General features: G+C 47.0%; 1 protein-coding gene across 2 annotated transcripts in view; it reads right to left on the bottom strand.

Annotated features, from left to right (window-relative positions):
* Positions 1 to 27,613, bottom strand: part of ANAPC5 (anaphase promoting complex subunit 5) — an 86,296-nt gene that overhangs the window by 54,090 nt on the left and 4,593 nt on the right. For both annotated transcript variants that reach the window (XR_013222625.1, XM_077292947.1), the window contains exons 4-11: positions 19,913 to 20,022; positions 19,560 to 19,788; positions 13,400 to 13,466; positions 11,311 to 11,412; positions 9,589 to 9,779; positions 6,090 to 6,171; positions 5,444 to 5,536; positions 5,181 to 5,362 (exon numbers count right to left, since the gene is read on the bottom strand). Coding sequence is in view for 1 of the 2 variants with exons in the window: in XM_077292947.1 (XP_077149062.1) it covers positions 5,181 to 5,362; positions 5,444 to 5,536; positions 6,090 to 6,171; positions 9,589 to 9,779; positions 11,311 to 11,412; positions 13,400 to 13,466; positions 19,560 to 19,788; positions 19,913 to 20,022 (1,056 nt within the window). In the remaining variant the exon portion in view is untranslated. The remainder of the gene's footprint in view (positions 1 to 5,180; positions 5,363 to 5,443; positions 5,537 to 6,089; positions 6,172 to 9,588; positions 9,780 to 11,310; positions 11,413 to 13,399; positions 13,467 to 19,559; positions 19,789 to 19,912; positions 20,023 to 27,613) is intronic.

The raw sequence follows: 27,613 nt of genomic DNA on the forward strand, positions 1-27,613 counted from the left end.
ATGGTCTTTTCGTCCAAAATGGAGCAATCAGAATCACTCTTGCCTGCTCCATTCTGATCTTCCTTACTACTACCGGAATTAATGCTATCCGTGGAGACACGTAAGCGAGGCTGAATTTCCACGGAATTTGAAGGGCATCTACTGCAACCGGGTTCCCCCTCGAGTCTAACGAGCAGAACCTCTCCACCTTCCTGTTGTGAAGAGTGGCAAATAAGTCTATTACCGGTTTGCCCCAGGCCTGTACTATCTGATGGAATACCCTGGGACTCAGCGACCATTCTCCCTGTCTTAGCTTTTAGCGACTTAAGTAGTCCGCTTTCGTGTTTTCGACCCCCTTTATGTGCAGAGCTGTGAGGGACAGTAGGTGAGATTCTGCTAACTGAAGAAGCACAGATGTTGCCCCCATAAGTGAAAGGGACCTTGTTCCCCCGATGGTGGATATAGGCTACTACTGCGTAATTGTCGGACATGACTCTGGTATGACGACCCTGAAGGATAGGAAGGAAATGTCTTACTGCCCTTTCTACAGCCCATAACTCTTTTACATTGGATGTCTGATGTGTTTCTGTATGGTACCAGGATCCCTGTATCGAAAGGGTCCCTAGATGTGCACCCCATCCTGTACCACTTGCGTCCGTTGTGATCACGTCTTCTATTGGAGTTAGCCACTGAACCCCTTAGCTCAAGTGATCCCTTACTGACCACCAGATTAGGGAATCTCTGACGACTACTGAAAGGTGAACTTTTCCCTCCAAACGCCCTTCTAACAATCTTTGTGTTGACAGGACCTCCCATTGTAATTGCCTCAGGTGAAACTGTGCCCATTTTACAGCGGGAATACAGGATGTTCGTGACCCCAGCAGGGACATCGCCTTCCTCAGTGTCATTACAGGCTGATGTATCGCCAATTCCACAAGACTTTGTATTTTGGATACCTTGCTCTCCGGCAGGAGACAGAGTTGGCGCGTGGAGTCCAGAACCAACCCCAGGAAGGACTGAACTTTCTCTGGTGTTAATCTCGACTTGGCGACATTTATTTCCCAACCTAACACTGCTAGGGTCGTAGTCACCGCTTCTATTTGTGCAAGACAGTGATCCACTGATCTGCCTATTACAAGGAAGTCGTCTAGGTACGGAACAATGACTATGTCCCGGGAATGGAGGAAGGACATGACCTCTGACATTAATTTTGTAAATATTCTTGGCGCTATCGATAGACCAAATGGGAGGGCAGCATACTGGTAGTGTTTGAGTTGCCCTTGGACAAACACTGCTACCCTCAGAAATTTTTGATAGTCCCGATGAATTGGGACATGGTAGTAAGCGTCTTTTAAGTCTATAGCTGCCATGAAGCAGTCCGGGAACAGCATCTTTATTGCTGAGTTTACCGACTCCATCTTGAAGGAGTAATTTATTACTGACCGATTGAGTTCTTAAGTTGACAATAGTCCTTAGCGAGCCATCTGGTTTTTGTATCAAAAATAGAGGGGAATAAAAACCTTCTCCCTCCTCTTCCCTTGGAACTTCTACTAGGACCCGTTTTAGAACTAGCCCCAATACCTCTGTTTCCAGAGCTAGCTGTTCCTCCAGAAGTTTTCTGTGTGGTGTCAACACAAAAATCTGTCGAGGTGGATGAATAAATTCTATTTTTAGTCCGTCGCTGACGACACTTAACGCCCAATGGCTGGGAGAAATACTTATCCAGGCGTGAAGAAAAAAAAAAAAAAAAAAAAAAAAAAAGAGAGCCTTCCCCCTACTTCTGGCTTGGCGTCATTGGGAGGGCTTTTTTGCTGATGTGGAGGGTCCCTTAAACATGAACCCAGATCCTTTTCTATCTCTATAGTCCCAGTTCCTTCTATCTCCCGGAGGGCAACCTCTATTAAATTTTCGCCTCCGAAAATAAGGCCTTCTGATATGCACCGAAAAGCGAGGAAAACCTTTTTTCTTGTCGCCTGCTTTTTCTAAAATGTCCTCCAGCTTCTGACCAAAGAGGAATTTGCCGTCGCACGGAATGGAACAAAGTCTATTTTTTGAGGTTAAGTCCCCTGGGCACCCCTTTAACCACAAGGCACGTCTTGCTGCGTTAGACAATCCCGCTGCCCTAGCTGCTAGTCTTACAGAGTCTGCTGAGGAATCTGCTATGAAAGCTGCCGCTCCTTGTGCCATTGCCATATTGGCTAGGACCTCTTCTCTCAGCACTTTAGATTTCAACTGATCCTCTATTAGTTGCAGCCAGACAATAAGGGAGCGGGCAACACATGTTCCGGCTATTGCCGGTTTTAGACCTCCTGCGGCTGCCTCCCAGGTATGTTTCAAAAAAGCATCCGCTTTTTTGTCTAAAGGGTCCCTTAGGACGCCCGAATCCTCTAAGGGTAGGGATGACGTTTTAGATGACCTAGCCACCGCACCATCAATCTTAGGGGCTTTATCCCATACTTCTGAATCCTTTTCCTCAAAAGGATATCGTCTCTTAGAAGCTGAGGGAAGGCTACCAGACTTCTCAGGTTTCTTCCACTCTTTTTCTATAAGGGCTTTTACTTTAGTATTAACTGGGAAGGTACGCTTCCTCTTCTCCTCCAAACCACCAAACATAACGTCTTCTACCGATCTAGACGCTTTCTCATCCTTAAGGCCCATTGTAGCCCTAACTGATTTCACCAGTTTATCTGTGTTCTCAGTTAGAAAGCATGGTCGACCCCCAACATCGCTATCTGAAGAGGAGCCAGAGAACACAGAAGAGGATGAAAAGGGAGACAGAGGTTCCTCTTGATATTCCTCGTCAGACTGAGAGGCACCAGAATCCGAAACAGTCTCTAGGGTTTTGATACTTTTCTTTTTAGGACTGATTTTAAAGACCCTTTAACTTCTGCCCTAATCATGGCCCTGAGGCTAGAGGCAAAGCCAGGGGATTCAGCCTGAATAGTCTTTTGGATACAGTCCGCACAGAGGTTTTTCTGCCATTGGACTGCTAGCGGGGCTTTACAGAGGGCACATTCTTTGTTCTTTGACTTGGCACTAGCCTTCATCGGCGCCGGATTTTGAGGCCGATCTGGAGTACGGACAACGTCCCTCCTAGAAGCTGAAGAGTCCTGCGACTTTCGATCCGGACGACTGCCGCTTCTCCTTAGTATGCTGGTGAGCAGACATAGCACCTGGTAAGATCTCTTGTTGCTGCTGCTACTGTAGCAATGGCTGTTGTGGGTGCTGCTCCATACAATCCTCCACAGTGGAGCTCTATAGATGTGAGCACTTCCACTGTGGACTCACCACCTTTTGAAGGGTGATCTACTCTGCTCACCGCCTCATCCGGTTCAGGAATTGCTCCTCCCCCGCCTCTGCGCCCACCAGGAGACCGCCAGAAGATCCCTGTGACCCGGCCAGTGTTAGTCTATGGGCGCCACCATCTTGGATCCGCGAAGCCTGCCGCGCACCCGGAAGCTAGGCCCAGGGCCGAAGGCAGCAGCAGAGGGGGCAGAGCGCGGCGTGGCAGCCGCAGAAGAGCCACAGGACTCCGGACTGCGCTGACCCGACGCCCGCACGTGCGCAAAGGCCCCAGGACCTGCGAACGGCGCTTCCACAGCCTGAATGCCGGCATACAGGCTCTCTGCCTGTTCTTCCAGTGTCGGGACAGGAGTGGGTGAGTCTTCAAAACCACCGTGATTCCAGAACTAGGGCTCCCATCAGGACAGGAAACCCAACTGAAGCGAGGGAGAGGTACCGCCCTTTTATTTCAGTAGGTTTCCTGTCCTGACTGGGCGGATCCCCTCTCTCAGGTGTGCTGTCATGGGAGACAGGAAAAATACCCAAGTGTCAAATCTCATAGGTGTTCATGCTGAGGAGCATCTGTGCCTGCTGCAACACCATAGTGCTATAAGAGATAATACCCAAGTGTCAAATCTCATAGGTGTTCATGCTGAGGAGCATCTGTGCCTGCTGCAAAGCCATAGTGCTGTAAGAGAATACCCAAGTGTCAAATCTCATAGGTGTTCATGCTGAGGAGCATCTGTGCCTGCTGCAACGCCATAGTGCTATAAGAGAAAATACCCAAGTGTCAAATCTCATAGGTGTTCATGCTGAGGAGCATCTGTGCCTGCTGCAACGCCATAGTGCTATAAGAGATAATACCCATGTGTCAAATCTCATAGGTGTTCATGCTAAGGAGCATCTGTGCCTGCTGCAACGCCATAGTGCTGTAAGAGAATACCCAAGTGTCAAATCTTATAGGTGTTCATGCTGAGGAGCATCTGTGCCTGCTGCAACGCCATAGTGCTATAAGAGAAAATACCCAAGTGTCAAATCTCATAGGTGTTCATGCTGAGGAGCATCTGTGCCTGCTGCAACGCCATAGTACTATAAGAGAAAATACCCAAGTGTCAAATCTTATAGGTTTTCATGCTGAGGAGCATCTGTGCCTGCTGCAATGCCATAATGCCATAAGAGATAATACCCAAGTGTCAAATCTTATAGGTTTTCATGCTGAGGAGCATCTGTGCCTGCTGCAATGCCATAGTGTTGTAAGAGATAATACCCAAGTGTCAAATCTTGTAGGTGTTCATGCTGAGGAGCATCTGTGCCTGCTGCAATGTCATTATTCTGTTATGGACAATTTGGGCAATACAGGAATGTAATCTGGTTTACCCGCATTACCTCCAGGGTTATGCAAAACAAGATCTGGGCAATGTGTACAAAGACATTTGTCCGGGCGTACGGTATTGATGACCCATTTACATCAATAGCAGATTGCTGGGGGTCCAACACCTCGCACCTCAACTGATCTGCTCATGCAGTGGTCCAGATGTTAAGACTTTGAATGGAAGTGGTGAGTGCAGCTCCGGTCAAAGTGTAGCAGCTGCTGCCGGGTTCGGCAGCAAAGATCTTACTCAAACGAACACGAGCTGTGCTGCAGCAGCCATCAACAGCCGGCATAGACCACCAAACTTTGACCAGAGCTGCGCTAAAGCAGCTCCACGCAAAGTGTTTATATTCAGCCGCTGTTGGAGGAAATAGCAGCAGATTGGTAGTGGCAATGGATGCTGGGCCCCAACCAATCTGCTATCTGTAGCTTATCAACATCGTAAGCCTGAACGATCCCTTTAAATACTCCACAGTAAGAGGATTGCTAATGCTCCACTAAAATATGGTTTCAAAACCTTTCACAGTTCATATAAAGAATTTGATACCTCTGTCCATACAATCTCCAGATTGCAGTCTTTTGAGCAGTACTGATGTCAATTAGCTCTGACAAACTGTGCTTCCAATGAAGAAGATCAGAGTCTTTAAGTGCATCCATAAGCTTATCTGCGGTCTTTCCTGCAAAAGCCCTTTGCTGAACCAATGACTGAATGCCAAGGGAAGCCAGATACTGAAAGAGAAAGTGTTGCTTCTGTTACCATCTATGTACTGAATGCTGTCCTCAACATTAGGAAGAAAAGTATTAACCTACCGGCAGCCCAAAGTGCACAGCTTTCTTTACAGAATGTTCCAGCAACACACTGCTGTCCTCACCTTTTCTGCTCTTTAGGATGTACAACCAACTCTGGAGCAAGAAAAAAAGTTACAAAACACTATCAGAAGCTATCAAACAGTATTCTGAAGTTTAAAAAAATTCAACATTTTAGCACAATCTTTTGTTGCAGTGCTTTACAGATGTACTATATTTGCAGCAGAAAATGGTATAAATAGTAGCTGAGATCTAAGCTATAATCAGTTTGTGGCGCACAGACAGCCCAAAAGTCCCACATTTATAAAGAAATATGCACCTCTTAAAAAGTTTGGGTGCCTTACTCCAGGGGACTTTTGACAATGAAAGAGATATGAAAAACTTATACTGATAAATTCCTAGAATAATGCTTAAGATATGAAATTCTCAGTGAAAAGATTTCTTATTAGCAAGAGGAGACAATAGACGTATATCTTCTAAGTTAAAATTTTGCCACACCGGTCAGTTTTGGGCTGAATAATTTTATCCCCAAAGTGGATGAGACAGTAAAATTTCACACTTTTTGCCTAGTACTGTAATATGCAGAAAATTTTCTGTACAAGAAAATTCACATCCAATCTAAAAAAAATTCTAATTGTGCTGAACTTACCAGACAGTGCTGCAGGCAAACATGGTCACTTGATTCTTGCGCTATCCTTATGGCTTCTTGCAGCGCCAGCTCGGCTTGATGACTACAGAAAGCAAACATTAAAAACACTTAAAAGTAGACTTTTTTCTTTAAATAAAATGTACGTATAAGTTTATACTAAGACAGCATATTTTAAGTAACATCACAAATAGAGAGAAATATTCATAAGAGTTTGTGATGCTTTCCCTATAAGTTAGCATGCAGCACTTAAACCAGGGGTGAGGAACCTTTTTTCTACCAAGAGCCATTTGAATATTTAAACCATCATTCAGGGGCCGTACAAAATTATCAGCTTGAAAATGACCCTGGTATATTTGGTCATACATTTAACTCACCCCTAATGTGATGGCTGGAGCAGCTTCTCTATGGTGTGACTGATGTTACGAGTACATGGTAGTGATGTTACTACTTGTAACTGCTTTTCCAAGTCTGGAGCACAAGCAACTCTTTGCGATAAGTTTTGTAAAGAACTCGCAGCAGTAAGTCATCCCGAACACAGATGTATATTACACTGCATGCCTCCTCAATATGGGAAATTCATTACTGCTCATGTTATATTTATAGAATTCAAGCAGTGAGACGTCTGCAGTATATACACCACAAAGGAGACACCGAGGCTGCGGCATTCACATCACAAACGAGACACCGAGGCTGCGGCATTCACATCGCAGGAGACACCGGGGCTGTGGCATACACATCGCAAGAGACACCAGAGCTGCGGCAATCACATTGCAGGCGATATGGGGCTGCTGCATACACATCGCAGGAGATAAGGGACTGCAGTATACACATCACAAGAGATGCTGCTGCCGAGGAACATAGTGCACAGTGCACTAACTCGCCAATAAAGTACATTCTGACGCTGGCACTGGCCAACATCCCAACAATCTTTCATTTCTCTTGCCGCAATGTTCAGTAGTTAACACTCCTTGGGTGTGCTTGCAGAGTAAGAAGAAAATTATAGGGCTGGCAGCTGTGAAAACACAGCTGCTGGCCCGAGAACTGTGGTCTCTGGGAGTAAAGGTCATTATGGGCCATAAACTGCCTGCGGGACTGAGGTTTCTCACCCCTGCCTTAAACATTCACATTACATTAGGTACAAGTTTATAAACAGATATATAAACACCTTCTAAAAATGCCGACAATAGATCTACAACAAAGCAAATTAGTCTTACTAATGTCCTCAATGAGATACCTAAGCATATTCAAAACACGAGACATCCATCTATGGTTTACATAAAGTAGTCCGATCTCAAGCAACAAGTGTGAAGTCACTCTGTGTAACTGCAGACTTGTCAATCCTCGCACCACACGCTGTGAAGATTCTCCAGTGTCGGGGGTGGCGGTCACATTACCACAAGTATGCGATCTGCATACTTCCAGCCACATTTCAACTAGATTGTGTCCTGCCTGGCTCAATATACTTGCATTGAGTGAGGCAGCGCTCATCTAGTCGGCACATGACCACATGGATACAAAATGACATATCTGCAGTCACGCGCAGGGCTGTGGAGTCTGTGTCCATTTTGGTGGAGTCAGAATAAAATTGACTTAGACTCCTAAAATATAAACTGCTCAAAAAAATAAAGGGAACACTAAAATCCCACATCCTAGATATCACTGAATGAAATATTTCAGTTGCAAATCTTTATACATTATATAGTGGAATGTGTTGAGAACAATAAAACCTAAAAAATGAGCAATGTAAATCACAACTAATATCCCAAGGAGGTCTGGAGTTGGAATGATGCACAAAATCAAAGTGGAAAATTAAGTTACAGGCTGATCCAACTTCAGTGGAAATGTCTCAAGACAAGGAAATGATGCTAAGTAGTGTGTGTGGCCTCCACGTGCCTGTATGACCTCCCTACAATGCCTGGGCATGCTCCTGATGAGGTGGTGGTTGATCTCCTGAGGAATCTCCTCCCAGACATGGACTAAAGCATCCGCCAACTCCTGGACAGTCTGTGGTGCAATGTGACATTGGTGGATGGTGCAAGACATGATGTCCCAGATGTGTTCAATCGGATTCAGGTCTGGGGAACAGGCAGGCTAGTCCATAGCTTCAATGCCTTCATCTTGCAGGAACTGCTGACACACTCCAGCCACATAAGGTCTGGCATTGTCCTGCATTAGGAGGAACCCAGGGCCAACCGCACCAGCATATGGTCTCACAAAGGGTCTGAGGATCTCATCTCAGTGCCTAATAGCAGTCCGGCTACCTCTGGCAAGCCCATGGAGGGCTGTGCGGTCCTCCAAAGAAGTGCCACCCCACACCATTACTGACCCACTGCCAAACCGGTCATGCTGAAGGATGTTGCAGGCAGCAGATCGCTCTCTACTGCGTCTCCAGACTCTGTCACGTCTGTCACATGTGCTCAGTGTGAACCTGCTTTCATCTGTGAAGAGCACAGGGCGCCAGTGGCGAATTTGCCAATCCTGGTGTTCTGTGGCAAATGCCAATAGTCCTGCACGGTGTTGGGTTGTGAGCACAACCCCCATCTGTGGACGTTGGGCACTCACACCATCCTCATGGAGTCGGTTTCTAACCGTTTGTGCACACATGCACATTTGTGGCCTGCTGGAGGTCATTTTGCAGGGCTCTGGCAGTGCTCCTCCTGTTCCTTCTTGCACAAAGGCTGAGGTAGCGGTCCGGCTGCTGGGTTGTTGCCCACCTACGGCCCCCTCCATGTCTACTGGTGTACTGGCCTGTCTCCTGGTAGCGCCTCCAGCCTCTGGACACTACGCTGACAGACACAGCAAACCTTCTTGCCACAGCTCGCATTGATGTGCCATCCTAGATGAGCTGCACTACCTGAGCCACTTGTGTGGGTTGTAGAATCCGTCTCATGCTACCACGAGTGTGAAAGCACAACCAACATTCAAAAGTGACCAACACATCAGCCAGAAAGCATTGGTACTGAGATGTGGTCTGTAGTTCCCACCTGCAGAACCACTCCTTTATTGATATTGAGTGTGTCTTGATAATTGCCAATAATTTCCATCTGTTGTCTATTCCATTTGCACAACAGCATGTGAAATTGATTGTCAGTGTTGCTTCCTAAGTGGACAGTTTGATTTCACAGATGTTTGATTTACTTGGAGTTATATTCTGTTGTTTAAGTGTTCCCTTTATTTTTTTGAGCAGTGTATAATAAATTGGGTCCAGTAGTACAATGCAGGATGTGCTGTAAATGTTTTCATAAGAATTTGGGAAAGTTATGAAATGTCCTATAAATGTCTGTTCTGTTCCTGATCTAAGGATCTGGGCTTTTAGGTGAGATGAATCTGTGTTGCACTTTATGTACCGTACATGCTCAGTAGACCAGTGCTGGGGAGTTTTGGCTTACCAACTCCACAGCCCACAAGTGCCCACCGCCAGCACAGAGGAATCCTCACAGACTTGTAGCCAAAGGCCAGAAAATTCCTTTAATACTAATGATGCTCAGAAATTACATACTAGTGTCCAAAGCGACAGTGGAGAGCAGCCAGGTTGAGTGCAGCATATCGCAGGCTCCGTCCATAACCTTCATCTCCATTGCTTTTACTCTCTGCTCCAGTGAGGATGAGGCGGTCAAAATAATGAAGCAGACTATGTGTTGAACTGAAAACATCTTGGACACGCAAACTATTTAAATAGCTTAGATAATGCTGAAATAAAAAAGAAAGAAGCTTTGCTGAAATAAAAGTGTTAGTTAACAGATTCCGGTAGTTATGTGCTACTAAAGTCGTACCACTACTGCTCCTACAGGAGCATTTTGAAAAGAGTCAACTATAAAATGACAATCCCTTAAACATATATGGCTTTTAAAATGAGACATCAGTTTACCCAATTGTACATAGCTTATGAGTTTTCCATTAGATTTATGAATAGATCATTAGGCAGTTAAAACGAGCAAAAGATAATACAATAGAACTACATCAGATCATACCCCTGGAGATTAACAGTAATTATAGGTCTACAGAAACAGCAGAGACGTACTGGTGATCCCATAAATAACCAGTACATGCAAAATAAGAGAGACTGGACCACATGCATCAATGTCGTTTTGTCTTTAACCTCCAAAATAGCCTAATATTTGCTATTTGTGTTATTCCTTTGCTCCTTTCTGAATAAAATTACAAAATGCTTGTAAAATCAAGCAGCTTTGCAATTTACACCTTAGAAAAAAAATGCTCTCCTTTCTCAATGGAATTATTTTTAATTTTCTTGTTTATTGCTCAGTGCCTAGGTAGCTAGCCACAACTATAATTAAACATTTGAAGGGCTTGCAAGCAGTTTGTAAACACTGCTCTGACGCTGGCCACGATTGCAGGAGCACATTGTTAGAGCCTGATACTAATCTTTTTGGCTCCTGTGATGCTGCAGAGGCAAACCTGACTCATAACATCATCTTGGAGTCAATCAAGCAGGACCACAACATACCCGCAGCAAACCGGGAGCCTGGGGAGTGGGGCACTCTTGCTGATGATCATCGAAATAACACTAACAATTTTCACCAGAATTTTGTGCTATTTACTTCATCTACAGGAGTTTGTAAAAATCAAGTGAAAATGCAATATTAAAACAGAAAAAAAAATGTTTGCATCTGGACTCCGAACAGGAGGAATTTTAAATTTTGGGAGGTGTAAGCAAATTAATGGAAAAAAAAAAAAAATTGTAGAAGGAAACTTCCAACATTTGTCAATAATAATAATAATAATAAAAAAAAAGTGTTCCCTCATGCCGATGCCATTTTGCATAAACACATGCTTTCTCTGAGGCTCTGAAAAAGTGATTGTTCTTCATGCAAAATGGTGGGTGCCTGAATGAGCGCAGCTTATCCTGCACAAAATGTGGTATTATTGCTATTGTCTGCACTTTTCAAAAAAGGATTATGGTCCTCTGATATATACTAGAAGTCATGGATTCGGCAGTGCCAATGAGGAACGTTTTGTATTAATGTCAGAGATGTAAGTGACAAATGTATAAGATTGTATAAGCAAAGTCAAACATTTGTTGCGATGTATATCAATAAGTTAGCGTAGACATTGGCTAAATTTACACTGTACTATTTGATACAAGTGGATCATTACATGTTATTGAGAACCAAACCCTCAAGTTTTAACATTTTTTTGGGGAGCATGATAAAATAAATGCACCTATTCACAAAAATGCAATCAATGTTCCTAGAAAACTCACAGCTTCAGCAAAATCTGGATTAAACTTCAGAAGATTGTTCAGCTCTTTTTGCAACAAGACAGGAGACAGAGCTTTACTTTCATCATTTTTCAGTAATGAGGCCTGGAAAGCAAAATAATTAGATTAAGGATACACTAGAAAGAAGAAGTAACCAATATACAATCATTTACAACCTTATCCTATTATAAATGGCATGCAGAAAATTACGCCTAGAGTTCCTGTACATTGCGTAATACAAAGCACTCAATAAGGGAATGGTGTGAGTGCTGGCAAAATTTATACAGAAACTATCAGAAATAACTTCTGTGTGAGAATAGAAGACATATTTAGGAGGCTTTCCATGAACAAATTTACCATATATAATCGAGTACAAGCCAACCCGAGTATAAGCCGAGGTCCTTAATTTTGCCATAAAAAACTGGGAAAACTTATTGACTCGAGTATAAGCCTAGGGTGGGAAATGCAGCACCTACCGGTAAATTTCAAAAGTAAAAATAGATACCAATAAAAGTAAAATTAATTGAGACATCAGTAGGTTAAGTGTTTTTGAATATCCATATTGAATCAGTAGCCCCATATAATGCTCCATAAAGTTCATGATGGGCCCCAAAAGATGCTCCATACAAAAATATGCCCCATATAATGCTGCACAAAGGTTAATAATGGCCCCATAAGATGCTCCATATTATAATATGCCCCATATAATGCTGCACAAAAGGTTAATGATGGCCCCATAAGATGTTCTATAAAATATGCCCCATATAATGCTCCATATAGGTTGATGGCCCCATAATATGCTCCATAGAATAATATGCCCCATATGCTGCGATTAAAGAAAAAAAAAAAATTACATACTCCTCTCTCGTCGCTGGGAGCCAGGTGCCGGTGTCCTGAGCAGGTGGGGACGCCGGCGCGCTATGGGGGCCAGGTGCCAGTGTCGCCGCTGGCTCAGGCCCCCGACACTTGCGATATTCACCGCTCCTCGTTCCACCGCCGCATGCCGCTGTGTCTTCCGTCTCTCTGCAGTGACTGTTCAGGCAGAGGGCGAGCACTAACCACGTCATCACGCCCTCTGACCTGAACGTCACAGCCAGAAGACACGGAACACAGCGCGGCAGTGGAACAGGGACAGGTGAATATCGCATGGCTCACCCTCCCGTCATACTCGCCCTCCTGGCGCGGTCTCTGCACTTCCCTGCTTCTCCGTTGTCCTCGGGAGGCAGCTCCTTCCAGTGCTGAGCGGTCACATGGTACTGCTCATTAAAGTAATGAATATGCACTCCACTCCCATCAGAGTGGAGTCATGTCCATATTCATTACTTTAATGAGCGCTACCAAGTGACTGATGAACACAGGAAGAGCTGCAGGCACCAGAGACCAACTGAGAAGCAGGGAAGTAAGTAGGCGAGTATGATGAGGAAGCCGCCAACTCCTGCCGCTTCCCCTCTCCCCCGCCGCCCCATGGGACAATGACTCGAGTATAAGCCGAGAGGGGCACTTTCAGCCTAAAGAAAAATGGGCCGAAAATCTCGGCTTATACTTGAGTATATACGGTAATTTTAAATAACATTTAGTTTTGGCTGGCGATACAAAACACTTTCAACAGTGCTAAACAGATTTTGTCATTCAGTGTTATGCTGAAATAGGGGGGAAAAAAGAATGTTTAACGAGCACATGACAGCGGATACATGCTCCCAGATCCAGGGGCAGATCACAGATTCTGAGACAACCCTACTTCTCCCCGCCCGCTGCCGATGACTGACAGATCTTTCCTTATACATCCACAAAGGGAGAGACCCGTCAGTTAATTGGAGCAGGTAGAGACAAGCCGCAGAGGACCCATGTTTTCGAAAAGTCTCCTGTGCGGCTCGGTCCCCAGTCAGGTTACAAAGTATGTGTTTATCTGAAACATCGCAGCATTTCAGAGTCAAACACATATGATTGGAATCATGCAGCCAGTGTCTGATACATGCTTGCCCGTGGTTCAATCCACTATCAGATTCTTTTTAAATACTATTTTGAAGTCTAATACTTGATAAATGAAATAAAGTGGCACACAATTATAAATCATATTCAAAAATTGACAAACCTGATGGGACAGGAAATATTCTGCCTGCTTTTGGGACAGAGGTCCGCTACATGCCAATTCTTCTTCTCTAAGGGAAAAAAATAATTGAGAACTAGTATCATGTATACGGTACATCAACTACTAATGCAAAAAATGCAAAACAAAATGCTGTCAGAGGGTGGGAAGCTGCAATGATAGATCATATTATGTTTTGACAGTTTTCCTGTGACTTTTTTTTTACAACCTAATCTGCAGTCAAAAACTAGAGGAAGCCCATTATAAGTCTATGAAATCAATAATGATGTATTAGAAAACAGATTTGTCATAGCTATGATGGTAGTGGGAATAGACCTTAACATAGCTATGCGAACAATACGGTACAAATATTTGTACACCCTTTTGTCATAGGGGTATGCACGCATAAACTTACATGTACATTGCAGTTTGCCTACTACCGCAGTGTACCCGAATTACATTGTAGTGAACCGGGTTCACACACTAGTACAGTGAGACTGGTTTCACATTTGCAGGTGTGTCCGCAGCGTTTGTACCGCATATATCCGCATGCGTTTTGTATTCCTATATTAACATTAGGGACGCATGCGTTTTTGCTTTTTCGCGTTTCGCTGCGTTTGACGACGCATGCCTCGTTTCGTCGTTTGCGGCTTGGAGCGGAAATGCAACATGTAGTAATTTTACGAGGCGTCAATTTGCCGCCTGGAAACGCATGTGGTCGATTGCGCAAGGATTGCGACAAAAAAAACCGCATTGCTGTCTATATGAACGCATGCGTTTACACGCACATGCGTTTGGTTGCGTTCATGAACGCATGCGTTCCACAAGAGAAAAACATGTCTAGACACTGATAAGCCACCCCCCACATACAAGGTGATAAAGGGAGGGTGTGGACAGTTGCAAGTCACTTCTCAGCAGACAGCCAAGCAGAGCAGACAGACCCCAGCACCTTGGAGCAAACAAGCCTCTGAACAATGTGAGTATATCCTAGCCAATGCCTTTATTTTCTATTTTATTTCTCTACATGTCCTAATTTCTGCCATTTCTTTCTTTCTACATTCATCAGAATGTCTTCTTCTTCAGATTCTTCTCATGAGGAGTTTCTTCCTGGGCCGTCTGAAGTCGAGCATGTCAGTGAGGTGAGTACTTGCCTCGTCAGATTGGTAAGTATTCACTGTCACATCGACACATTTGACAATTTAAATTTTTCTTTTTTAGAGCTCCTCTTCTACTGCGGCAGAGACAGGGCAGGAGCAGTGGAGTCAAGGTCCGGTGTAAAGACGGCAGCGGGTACGTATACAAGGCTGACTGTCCTCAGTGTAATATTCTTGAATCTTCCTTTCTTTCCATTCGTATTTCTTAACTTATTTCTTCTGGAATCCTTTTGTATGTTGACTTTCCTATTCATGCCATCTCAGCATCTTTTTTCTTTCTTTTCCTTATGTTAATTGAGCAAACTTTATTGACTTTATTTAATTTTTAGGTTTCACAACGGGAGGATGATCTTATTGAGAATGACCTCCTCATCTCGCTGGTCCAGGAGCGAGTCCCGTTGTGGGACACCCGGGATCCACTGCACTCAAACGACGTCACGATCCGACGCTTATGGAATGAGGTGGCCAAAGAGATGTGGGATGACTGGGACAACGCCCCGACACGGGTCCGAAATGCATTTGGTAAGTATTGCACTGCAGTGTGAAGCAGCAGAGACCTTGGCCGTGCTCACTCGACTGTGTGTGATGAAAGAAACTCTCAGGAGTTTCTCTCATCACACACAGTTGTGTGAGCACGGCCAAAAGTCCTTTTTCTGACCACAATTTTTTTTTATTTTTTTTTTAACAGTGGCCAAAGTCAAAACACGTTGGCGTTCGATGAAGGACAATGACCTGCGTCAAGAGAGCCGTGTTCCCAGTGGTTCAGGAGCAAGGATCAGAAGATACAAATACCATCGAGTTCTGGCATTTTTAAGACCGGTCCTTGCCCAGAGAACGTAAGTATCACGTGCATTAGGTTGTATTGTATTGCCATAATCTGTATTTTTATATTGCACAGGATTTTGCGACTGGTTAATATTTGGTATTAATTTTCTTTTTCATTTTTTCACAGCACTACTGTTGGCCCAGGTTCTGGAGCGGTCCTTCATCCGACAGCCACGGACCCGTCCCAGCCATCCAGCAGCGCAGCAGCCAGCAAGTGGGCCTTCCACACTAACTGGAGACCAGGGAGCTGGTCCATCAGGTCTTCCCCTTTCGCAGTCCTCTTCCACTGCCCCTTTTTTGGGGGGCTCCTCCCGGCAGCGGCAGAGGGCTTTGGACAGGTCACTCATGCCAGAGTTTTTGCACTTGAGCTCGGTTTTACACGAAGCAATCAAGGCTTTGGGTGACCGAATGGATGTTTCACATAGCCTCTTGAATGCACGTATCCAGGAGGTCAGCAAAAGCCTTGATCAAGTGAAAGCCGACCTCCAGAGGCCAGCACATCATTTTTTTAACCAAATTGAGCAGGGCATGTCGGAACACCTTACTCCTGATCTCCAGCTGAGTGTCATGCAGGCCTGCAATGCTGCTTACGTGCAGGCTATGCAGCAGAGTCAGGATTTCCAGCAGACAGTGTCGGCATATCCACCTGTACCTTCACTGTCACGATTGACCTCAATGCCGACCTCTGCTGCATACCACTGCATGGCCACCTCAATTCCTTCCACAGCCGGACACCACTACAGCACCACCACCATGCCGAGTGCAGTTGGACATCCCACCGCCACCACCATGACAACCGCTGCTCCTGCTTGGACCTCCTCCACTGACACCACGAGGCAGCAGGACCCTGGCATGGCCTTCCGTACCGCCACCACCACGATGCAGCAGGACCCTGGCATGGCCTTCCGTACCGCCACCACCACGATGCAGCAGGACCCTGGCATGGCCTTCCGTACCGCCACCACCACGATGCAGCAGGATCCTGGCATGGCCTTCCGTACCGCCACCACGATGCAGCAGGACCCTGGCATGGCCTTCCGCTCTACAAGCGCTATGGACTCTGGCATGGCCTTCCGCTCTACGAGCGCTATGGACTCTGGCATGGCTGCACACTCTACGAGCACTATGAACTCTGGCATGGCTGCACGATCTACGAGCACAATGGACTCTGACAGTGCAGCCGGACCCTGAAAGGTCACCCACCACCACGCCACATGAGCCCACCAAGACCTCCCACAACCAGGCAAACCAAAAAAGAACACACACAAAAAACAAACAAACAGAGGACTCTTAGCATTACTCCCCCTTCACCTCCTAATGTGTCTGTAATGTCAGGTTTGTCTCACCCTTCCAGTGCGTCTCAAGCCTCTCATGTGTCAAGCCCCATCCCCGAACTACCAGACCCAAGTAGTTTCATTACCCCTTCTCCTCAGTCATTGTCTCTTCAGTCTGTGTCCAATGGATAAAGCAGAACAGAATCAAGACGCAATGACGTCAACAAGCTTACCAATAAAGCAACATGGCTGCCATAACACTAGCAGTATGTGTCCAGTGTTTTATATCAGTATTTGTAAGCCAAAACAAGGAGTGGAACAATTAGAGGTAAATTATGATATTAACATAATAGCTAGCACCTCTGCCTTTATCACCCACTCCTGGTTTTGGATTACAAATACTGATATTAAATACAGACCAAATACTGCTAGTGTTAGGACAGCCTTGGTTTGTAGAGGAAATACATAGGAGACACGGTCAACACAACCAAAAATAAAGTTTATTAATGAGAAATATTATTATCATTGCAGAAAATTACTGGCACAGATCGAATTACAACAGGACATTTACACAACATTGTCCTGCCATGACACACGTCCAATATCTGAATCAAAAGAGGCTGCAAATTGGTCCCGCATGTGACCAACTGCTGCAGTTGACCGCAGCGGGTGATGCTGGAAATCGGGCAGTGGGTGTGCAACTGGTTCATCCAGTTCAATGCTGGGTTGCTCCTTAGCCATTATATAATTGTGCAGAACCACACAGGCTTTGACCACCTCGTCGACTGTTTCCACTTTTAGATTTATGGCTGATGCAAGAATGCGCCATTTTGCGACCAGAATGCCAAAGGTACACTCTACTGTTCTTCGGGCCCTGGTCAGTCTGTAGTTAAAGATCCTTCTAGTGTGGTTCAAGTCCCGACTGGAATAGGGCTTCAGTAGGTTTTCACACATCTGAAAGGCCTCATCCCCAACCATAACAAATGGCATCGGTGGACCTTGAGTGTTGGGGAGAGGTTGTGGCGGGGGAAAATTGAAATTTTTGCCATACACACGGCGGCCCATATCCGAGTTCTTGAAAGTCTGGGAATCGTTGCCACGGCCAAAAGCTCCAATGTCCACGGCGATGAAGCGACAGTTCGCATCAGCTATTGCCATGAGCACAACAGAAAAATATTTTTTGTAATTGAAGTACTTCGATCCTGTTCTGGCAGGTTTGATAATGCGGATGTGCTGTCCATCCACCGCTCCTAAACAGTTGGGGAAATCACACACACTCCAGAATTGTTCCGCAATTTCAAGCCACATGTCGACGGTGGGTAGGGGTATAAACTCATCCCGGAGTACATTGCACAAAGCCCGACAGGTGTCCGCAACTATTCCGGACAGGGTGGATATTCCAAGCCGGTATTCGAAGTGGAGGGATGATAAACTCTCTCCGGTGGCCAGAAATCTGGAAGAAAAAGAAACCCCCAAAAAATTACAAACTATTCTATTTATGGTGTGGTTACGCTAAAGAAAGAAAGGAAAATACCCAAAACATACATGTCAGAAAACACAAAATTTGGACTGTCATTGGTTTTGATTTGGAACGTACCTTAATGTAACCAGCAGACGTTCCTCGGGTGAAATCGCTCTACGGAGCTGGGTGTCCTGTCTCCGTATGGCTCCTTGGACACGAGCAAGCAAATCCCAGAACGAGTCTTGCGACATCCTTGTATATTCATGGAATTTCTCCGGGTTGGCATTAAGCTCGCCATACAGCGTGTGATAGGCTCCACGGCTCTCACGTAGTTCGATAATGGGGGGTCTCCAAAAACGCCTACGTTGTCTCCTTCTCTATCTTCCACGATTTCTGTCTTGCTCCCAAGCAAACGCACAGGCAAGAAACAGCTTGATGCTTAAATCCAGGTTGAAATAAAAGCTCTCCATGCGAAGATCCATTATGACACAGCATACAGGAGCAAAATCTGAACATTTCAGCTGTTCAAGGGTCTATATATAGAGATTCCATAATACACGCCCTCTGTAGTCCCATTGGCGGTGTCTGGTTGTCTAGATTTTTCTCTTGTGAAATTTCACATAATGCGCACCAAAAATGCAAACGCAGGAAAAAACGCATATAAACGCGTACAAACGCGGTGTCTTTTTAACCGCATGCGATACCGTATGCTTCTAAAAAACGCCGCGTTTGTACGCGTTTTTTCCACCACTTGCGGATGCGTTTTAAACGCTGCGGATTTAAACGCAAATGTGAAACTAGCCTGACTGATAATACAGTTCCAAATATATACAAGGCCATCCAAAATCAGTGATTCGTTTTAAAAAGAACATTTCACACTAAGTTCCACATATATTTTATATAGTTGTGGCTATTTTTGGTGTGTTTTACTCTTATCTGCTTAGCGATTTATTAAATACAATTTGTGCCAGAATTTACAGACATTTTGGTCACGTACATCAAGTGTAAAATTTTAATGAAAAGAAGGCTTATTGAGTCAGGATTTATATATAAATTATGAAAAATAAGTATTTCAAAAGATCATTAAAAAAGAAAGATTGGGCAGATGAAATCCAACTGCCTGATCTCATCCTCTCACACTAGCAGTCAGGGGCATGCTGGAAAGACCCAATAAACATTAGATGGTAGGCAGCTCCTGCCAAAATGTGTGCAGGAAACCCAACGGGGTTGTCCGTTTGTTCTGCATCAGGAGGCAAGCATGCTGATTATGTACTAGACTATGGCAGGTGCCGATAATGCACGTATCCAGCAGATTCCTTATACAAGGCTGTTATATGGAATAGATAGATAGATAATACATTACCAGCACTGCTCACATCCGATGTAAAAATGAGCTGCTCTTGACCCTCTAACTTTGAGATTAGAAAGAAAATCAGCCCATTTAATATTACCCAATAGGACCTTCAAGGTCTTCTTTCTCCATTTCTCCATCATCACTTAATTCTTGCTCCTCTTCGTCTTCAGTGTTCGTGAGCTCCATGTCAGCCACTTCACTTTCTGTCTTTGATGTTGCCTTGCCTTTATCACACTGGAAGTAATTCTGCAGAGAGGTGTACAATTTGTATACCTGACTGAATGACAGTTTGTTGTAGGCCAAGATCATGTGGCGAAGAAAAAGACCTTAAAGAGTGTCGAGAAAGAATATACACTTTTTACTTGCACTATATAATGTACTTTGCTGAGTGGAATTAATTTAATTTACATAAACACTTTTACCGGCAATTAGTTTTGATGCTGCACCTACCCACAACACTTGTTTTGTGGACATCTGGTTCTGTTCCTGAGAATGAGTCTGAAAGTTCATCAAAAAACTGCTCCATGTCTTTTAGCTCTCCTTCAGCCATGAGCTTTATCCTATGAAAGAAGAAAGGATTAAATGAGATACAGAGGGAATTGAGCGCAGTAAATGACAGACCACTGTATCTCATTCTTAAGGTACCGTCACACTAAACGATATCGCTAGCGATCCGTGACGTTGCAGCGTCCTCGCTAGCGATATTGTTTAGTTTGACACGCAGCAGCGATCAGGATCCTGCTGTGATGTCGCTGGTCGCTGAATAAAGTCCAGAACTTTATTTGGTCGTCCGATCGCCGTGTATCGTTGTGTTTGACACCAAAAGCAACGATACCAGCGATGTTTTACACTGGTAACCAGGGTAAACATCGGGTTACTAAGCGCAGGGCCGCGCTTAGTAACCCGATGTTTACCCTGGTTACCACCGTAAAAGTAAAAAAAACAAACAGTACATGCTCCCCTGCGCGTCTCCCAGCGTCTGCTTCCTGCTCTGACTGAGATCCGGCCCTAAAGTGAAAGTGAAAGCACAGCGGTGACGACACCGCTGTGCTGTTAGGGCCGGAGCTCAGTCAGTGTCAGGAAGCAGACGCTGGGAGACGCGCAGGTGAGCATGTACTGTTTGTTTTTTTTACTTTTACGGTGGTAACCAGGGTAAACATCGGGTTACTAAGCGCGGCCCTGCGCTTAGCAACCCGATGTTTACCCTGGTTACCCGGGGACCTCGGCATCGTTGGTCGCTGGAGAGTGGTCTGTGTGACAGCTCTCCAGCGATCAAACAGCGACGCTGCAGCGATCGGCATCGTTGTCGCTATCGCTGCAGCGTCGCTTAATGTGACGGTACCTTTAGACTCTCTTGCAACAGGGGTGGGGCCACAGGATTGGCGGATGGCTCACATGGTACCAATATTTAAGAAAGGTAAGAAGGTGGATCCAGGCAACTACTGTCCGGTAAGTCTGACATGAGTATTGTGCAAAGTTTTTGAGGGCATTATAAGAGATGACCTGCAGAGATATATTGCAAAGAATAATATAGCTAACAACCAGCATGGATTCATGAAGAATAAGTCTTGTCTAACTAACATGTTGGGTTTCTATGAGGAGGAAAACAGGATTTTTGGTTGCTTACTGTAAAATCTGTTTCTCGGAGCCTTCATTGGGGGACACAGGAACCATGGGGTGTATGCTGCTGCCACTAGGAGGCTGACACTATGCAAATAAAAAAGTTAGCTCCTCCTCTGCAGTGTACACCCCACCGACAGGAAGTAGGATGTTCAGTTAGTGAGAAAGCAGTAGGAGAAGCAACGTGTAAACGAGAAAGAATAATAATATTATAATAATAATAATCTTCATTTATACAGCGCCAACAAACAAGCAGCGCTTTACAGTCTAAAAGTTTCAAACACTCAAAGAGCGTTCAAAGAACACAAACGTTAACAGTATAACACAAACAGAGCTGTTCAACTTGGGAGGTGCTGTGTCCCCCAATGAAGGCTCCGAGAAACATATTTTACGATAAGCAACCAAAAATCCTGTTTTCTCTATCGCCTCATTGGGGGACACAGGAACCATGGGACGTCCCAAAGCAGTCCCTGGGTTGGGAACAGCAGAAAAAAACTCCATTCAGGTCGGAGGAACTCACCACTGCCGCCTGCAAGATCCTTCCGCCTAGGCTGGTAACTGTCGAAGCGCAGGTATGGAGTTTATATCCCTTGGGAAAAGAGTGAACGGAACACCAGGTTGCCGCCTAGCAAAGTTGTAGGGCGGATGCCCTATGGTGTACTGCCCAGGAGGCGCCCATTGCCAGGGGCAGAGTAAGTCTTAATACCAGGAGCAATCACTCTGTTCTTGACCCGGTGAGCCTCTAGAATGGCAGGTCTGATCCAGAGAACAGTCGTAACCTTGGAGGCCGGCAGGCCTCTTGGCGTATCGTCTGGAATGACAAAAAGACAGTCAGTCTTCCTAAAGAAGGCGGTCCTAGACAAATAGATCCTCACCGCCATGACCAGGTCTAGCCTGTTCAGCGAACGCCCCAGAGCAGGACAAAGGTGGGAAGGACGATCTTATTGAAGAAAAGGAGGACACCGTCCTGGGAAGAAAAGGCGGCGAAGGCCGTAAAACTACCTTATCCTGGTGAAGAACCAAGAAATGGGGAGACAGGAGAGAGCGACCAACTCCGAGGCACGCCTAATGGAGGTGATGGTCACCAGAAACGCCACCTTGCGGGACAGGACAGTGAGGCCTCATGGGGAGGTTCAAGGGGGGAACCCCACTGAGCCTCCATAACAAGACTGAGGTCCCAGGGATCCACGGGAGTCTGGTACGGGAGAGCCGCATGCGCCACTCCTTGAAGAAAAGTACTGATCTGAGAACGGGACGCATGTAAATCTTTGTACCGTGATAGCCAGTAGCTAAGGACCTCTGAAAGGGACTTCAGAAAAAGGATGGAAAAGGTTGCTATCTGACCCTTCAGAGAACTAAGGGCAAGACCAGCATCAAGTTCTGCCTAGAGAAAACAGCCAAAATGGAAGGTTTCAACAGCAAAGCTGTTAACTTGAGCCACCAAGAACTCTGCGGCAGATGGGTCCCTGGTACAGAAGATCCGACCAGACTGGGGGCCTCCAGTGGGAGTCCACGAGGCGATGGACGATCTCAGCGAACCAGAACCTTCTGGGCCAATGTGGTGCGGTCAGAATGACCGGCACCCCCTCCGCATTGATCTTCAATAGCCTGGGAAGAAAGGGAAGAACAAATTGCGACCCAGGAATGGTCAAAGTATCAGTATCCACAACAAGAGGATCGTGGACTTGGAAACAAACGGTGGTACTTTCCTAAGCAGACGGGCCGCCAGGAGATCCGTGTCCGGAGTTCCTCATCAAAGGCAAAATTGAAGGAAGACCTCCTGAAGCAGGAACCCCTGTCCTGCCACAAGGCCGTCGCGGCAGAGAAAACACTGCGGTCTAGTAATCCACGCCAGGGATATGCACTGCAGATAGTGCAGAAACCGTCGCCTCTGCCCAGAGGAGGATATTGGATACCTCCGCCATTGCCAAGAGACTGATTCCCTCCCTGGCGATTGACATAAGCCACAGCTGAGTCATTGGACGTCTGGATTCTGACTGGCAGACCTCTGAGAAGCCTTTCCCAGAGACTCAGGGATAGAAGAAAGGCCCCTATCTCAAGGGTATCGATCGGCGGAGAGGACTCTTGCTCCGACCAACGCCCCCTTCAATGACAGATGGTGAGAAAACGCACCCCAGCTGGGAAGGCTGGTGACCGTCGTCACCACCTGCCTTGGGAGGACTGGACCTGGGGAATGAGAGGGGATGACAGCCACCAGTTGAGAGGCTATTAGAATCGGTCGGATTGGAGGATCCAGAGACAGTACAGACGTGTCCCACTGAGGAATGGGCTGCTGAATTGGTCTCAAGTGGAACAGCGCAAAAGAGAACGCTTACGGAGCTGTCACCATGCATCACAGGAACGTCGTAGCTGAACGGAAGGAAGGCAGCCGAGGACCCTGCAGAGAGCGAACTCCGTATGGAGAATTGCCCGCTTCTCAAGAAGAAAAAAAAAACCCCGGCGGTGTCGAACAACATGCCTAAGAGGACGAGACGCTGACTCGGAACAAGACAAGACTTTGTTCTGTTGGCCAGCCACCAGAAACGGGACCGGGAGTCGAGGATGATGGTCAGACTCTTCTGGGCCTGAGACTTGATGAGGATGACTTCAAGGTATGGAATGAGCACTAGGCCCCTGATCCTCAAGGAAAATCAGGACATGGAGCAAGGCATCTAGGATATCCATGGAGCACAGGAATTCCTGTGGATCCATGGAAGCCAGGACTGAACAGAGGAACTTCATCCTGAAATGCCGCAGGCGGAGCCTTCTGTTCACTAACTTCAGAGACAAAATGGGCCGAACAGCGCCGCTCTTCTTCGGCACTACAAGCAGGTTTGAATAGAAAACTGTGAAGCGTATTTGCTCTGGAACAGAAACAATAACCTCCGAACAAAGAAAGAAGGCAATGGACGCAAATAAACCTGAGATCAGAGGAGGATTTTTAGAGGTCGGGAGCAATTCCGGGCCGCGAAGCGAACCGTATCTTGTATCCGGAGGATACCACCTCCTTGATCTAAGCGTCCTCCACCGAAGCCAGCCAAACATCCCTGAAAAAGACAGGAGATGCCCGCCCAAACTGGAAGAAACGCTGGGCCGTTGGCACGAGTTATGCCGAGGAAGATCTGCCAGGTCTAGGCCTGGTGGACCAACCATGGGAGTTGCGGGAACGCCGGGAAGGGATAGGCGTAAAAGAAAGCCTTTTCTCTAGCCAGACGAGATCGCAGTCTGTGTTAGCTAGAGGAATCTTCCGACGCCACAAAACAGCGAATTAATCATTTGTTCCAGCATGTAGCCAAAGAGACAGGCCCCCTGGAAGGGGAGGCCGGTAAGCGACTTCTTGAAGACAAGTCCGCCTGCTGCGTCAGATGGCCACCATATTGCTGGACGCGTGCACAAGCCGCGCATCTAGGGAGGCAGATACCAAATATTTCCCTGCATAGGAAATTTGGTCCGTCAGGTCAGCTAGCTCCCCCGGAGGGGCTCCAGCCAGGGTGCTCTTACAAGGCTGTTTGGTCCATCTATCTATGGTCCCTGAGACCCAGGTAGAGGCAATGACCGAGGCACAAAGTAGAAGCAGCCGTTTCAAAGGCTAATTTATCCAGCGGATTTATAATTGTATCCTTTGAACCTATGCCAAGTTGGCAGACAGTCTGGGAGCTGAATTGCCGAGGAATCAGTCCAGTTAGCGATGAGCTCAGGAGAGAAGGAATATAGGATGCCGAGACGCTTCCCTGTCTGAAAGCATCTGGTATGGCTCGCATTTCCCCTGGTAAGTACCACTACAAATTCAGTGTGTGGGGCAAAGACCTTGGAAGGTGGTTTGACCGTCTAAACGAAAACCGCCTACTCTGCGGGTTCCGTAGAGGTATCCATGATGCTTAGGGTCTGGTTGATCGCATCTGAAACTTCCTCTGCAAACATGACCAAGGAAGTCCGTTTCTCTCTCGAGAGAGAGAGAGGAGGGTCAGGAAGAGGGATCTCACTGGTCCAGACCAGAGAGCAAGATGGAGCGGGAAAGAAAGTTGTCAGACGTCCATGGGGCTGATGGTGGACGTCCTGGTCTCCTCCAACCGACAGGCTCTGGAGGGCGAGTGGGTGGGGAATGGAGCTGGGACCGAACCTCTAAGCACGCTTGTGTGCTAGGATCATGGTCCTGCTGTCGGATCAATGAGGATACGGGGTGGCGGTACAAGCCGTACTCATAGTCCATAATGTGGGATTACAGGTGTGACTGTTCACCCTGTATCCCTTCTTGTGGCCTGAGTTGAACAAGGCTGGTCGGAAAATCCTGTGACCCATTAGCCATTGCGGTCAGTCACGGACACCAAGGGCGTGACATCCTGGTGAGGTCTGCCCCAGACTGAGACAGAAGGAAAGCCCACCCAGGGATAATCATGGGTCTCGGTCTCACCCTTGGTAGGGACTCCTGGACAGGGAGTTGCTGCAGCTGACAAGAGGAAGCAGGAGGACGGGAGCGCTCTCCTTATAGGATTAGGCCTGGGAGCAGACCCACTAAATGATGCCCGAAGGTTAGGGGAACAGGAGAGGGGAGTAATAGACTGCATAGCAGAGTTACTCACAGTAATACTAGAGTCCTGTAGACTGCTCCCGGCAGTAGCTGCGACCGGCATCATGGCACAGGTCCAGGGCACCAGCGATGAGACGGCAACCTAAGGAGGATGCAGGGGACCCCGCGGGAGAAAGCGTATGCTGGTCGATGGTAACCGTTGAAAGGGCGCTGGAACGTGCGCCCTGCTGCGATGTAGCGGCAAGCAGCGGCGTAGAAGTCATGGGCCCGGGAGCACCAAAATGGCGCCGGTGGGAGGGGAGTAAAGAGATTGTCTGGCGGGAGAAAAGCCCGCCCGAAAAAAAACGGAAGTGGAGGAGCGCGGTACCGGAAGTAGGCCCCGGCAGAAGCTGGGACCTAAATTAGAGGCCGCCGGAAAAGAGACCGCGGCTCCGGAGCAGTGCGCCGCAGAGCAGCGCGGCCGCCTGCCAGGGCCGCCAGAGGGAACGCAATTGCCAGGGTCGCGGCGCCGAAGTAAGCCCCGGCCAAAGCCGGGGCCTAAATTAGAGGTCGGCGCCACCAGATATAGGAGGAGACGCCGCCTTGCAGCGCCGAAGCCCGTAGGAAGTAAGTTGCGCAGCAGCCTGCCAAGGCCGCCGCGCAGGCACTGCATTGCAGCCGCAGGGGGAAGTGGTGCCCCTGTAAGAAGTGACATTGCGGCCGCCGAACAGAGCGGCCTCAGGGATGAAGGGGATAGGAAGAGGGAAGCGCGGCAGCCTTTACCGCACGAGATAAGCTCGACTAGGGGCCCCTGGGATCCCTATTAAAATTATTTCAGCGCCGCCATAGAGGGTCGTGCAGCGCGCCTGTAGGAACTTCTACTCCCCCACACTGTGAGGGTGGGCAGGGAAGGATCTGGGGGATATAGGGAAATACTCACCTAAACATCCCACGTCGTCCGCTACTAACCTGAGGGGAATGAGACGTCCACGGAGCTGTGATGGACGTCCTCGTCTCCTCCAACCGACAGGCTCTGGTGGGCGAGTGGGTGGGGGACAGAGCCAGGACCGGACTTCTAAGCACGCTTGTGTGCTAGGCTCTTGGTCCTGGAGAGGGATCTATGAGGATACGGGGTGATAGTACACGCCGTACTCATAGTCCGCATTGTGGGACTACAGGTGTGACTGTTCACTCTGTATCCCTCCGGAAAACCTGAAAAGAAACTACGCACATTGAGGTAGATAAGGGTCTAGTGAAAGACCCGTGTCCACCTCCTACTGACACTAAGCTAAACTGAATATCCTACTTCCTGTCGGTGGGGTGTACACTGCAGAGGAGGAGCTAGCTTTTTTATTTGCATAGTGTCAGCCTCCTAGTGGCAGCAGCATACACCCCATGGTTCCTGTGTCCCCCAATGAGAGGCGATAGAGATAGTGCAAATCTGAATGTTGGTATTGCGGCCAATGTGATTTATCTGGACTTTGCAAAGGAATTTGATACAGTTACACATAACAGCCTTATACTAAAGCTACAGAAGCAAGGACTGGGGGAATCTAGATGCAGGTGGGTAAGGAATTGGTTAAATGACAGGAAACAAAGTCGTCATAAATGGTACGTTCTCTAAATGCGATATAGTCAGCAGTGGGGTCCCGCAGGGATCTGTACTAGGACCGATTATTTTAAACCTATTTATTAAAGACCTAGTGGATGGGATTGAAGGGAACCTGTCACCCCCAAAATCGAAGGTGAGCTAAGCCCACCAGCATCAGGGGCTTATCTACAGCATTCTGGAATGCTGTAGATAAGCCCCTGATGTATCCTGAAAGATGAGAAAAAGAGTTAGATTATACTCACTCAGGGGCGGTCCCGGTCCGGTTCTGCTCCGAAAGGCGTCGTGGTCCGGGGCCTCCCATCTTCTTACGATGACGTCCTCTTCTTCTCTTCACGCTGCGGCTCAGGCGCAGGCGTACTTTGTCTGCCCTGTTGATGGCAGAGCAAAGTACTGCAGTGCGTAGGCGCCAGGA

The sequence above is a fragment of the Ranitomeya variabilis genome, chromosome 1, assembly GCF_051348905.1.
Source record: "Ranitomeya variabilis isolate aRanVar5 chromosome 1, aRanVar5.hap1, whole genome shotgun sequence".
Lineage (NCBI taxonomy): Eukaryota > Metazoa > Chordata > Amphibia > Anura > Dendrobatidae > Ranitomeya > Ranitomeya variabilis.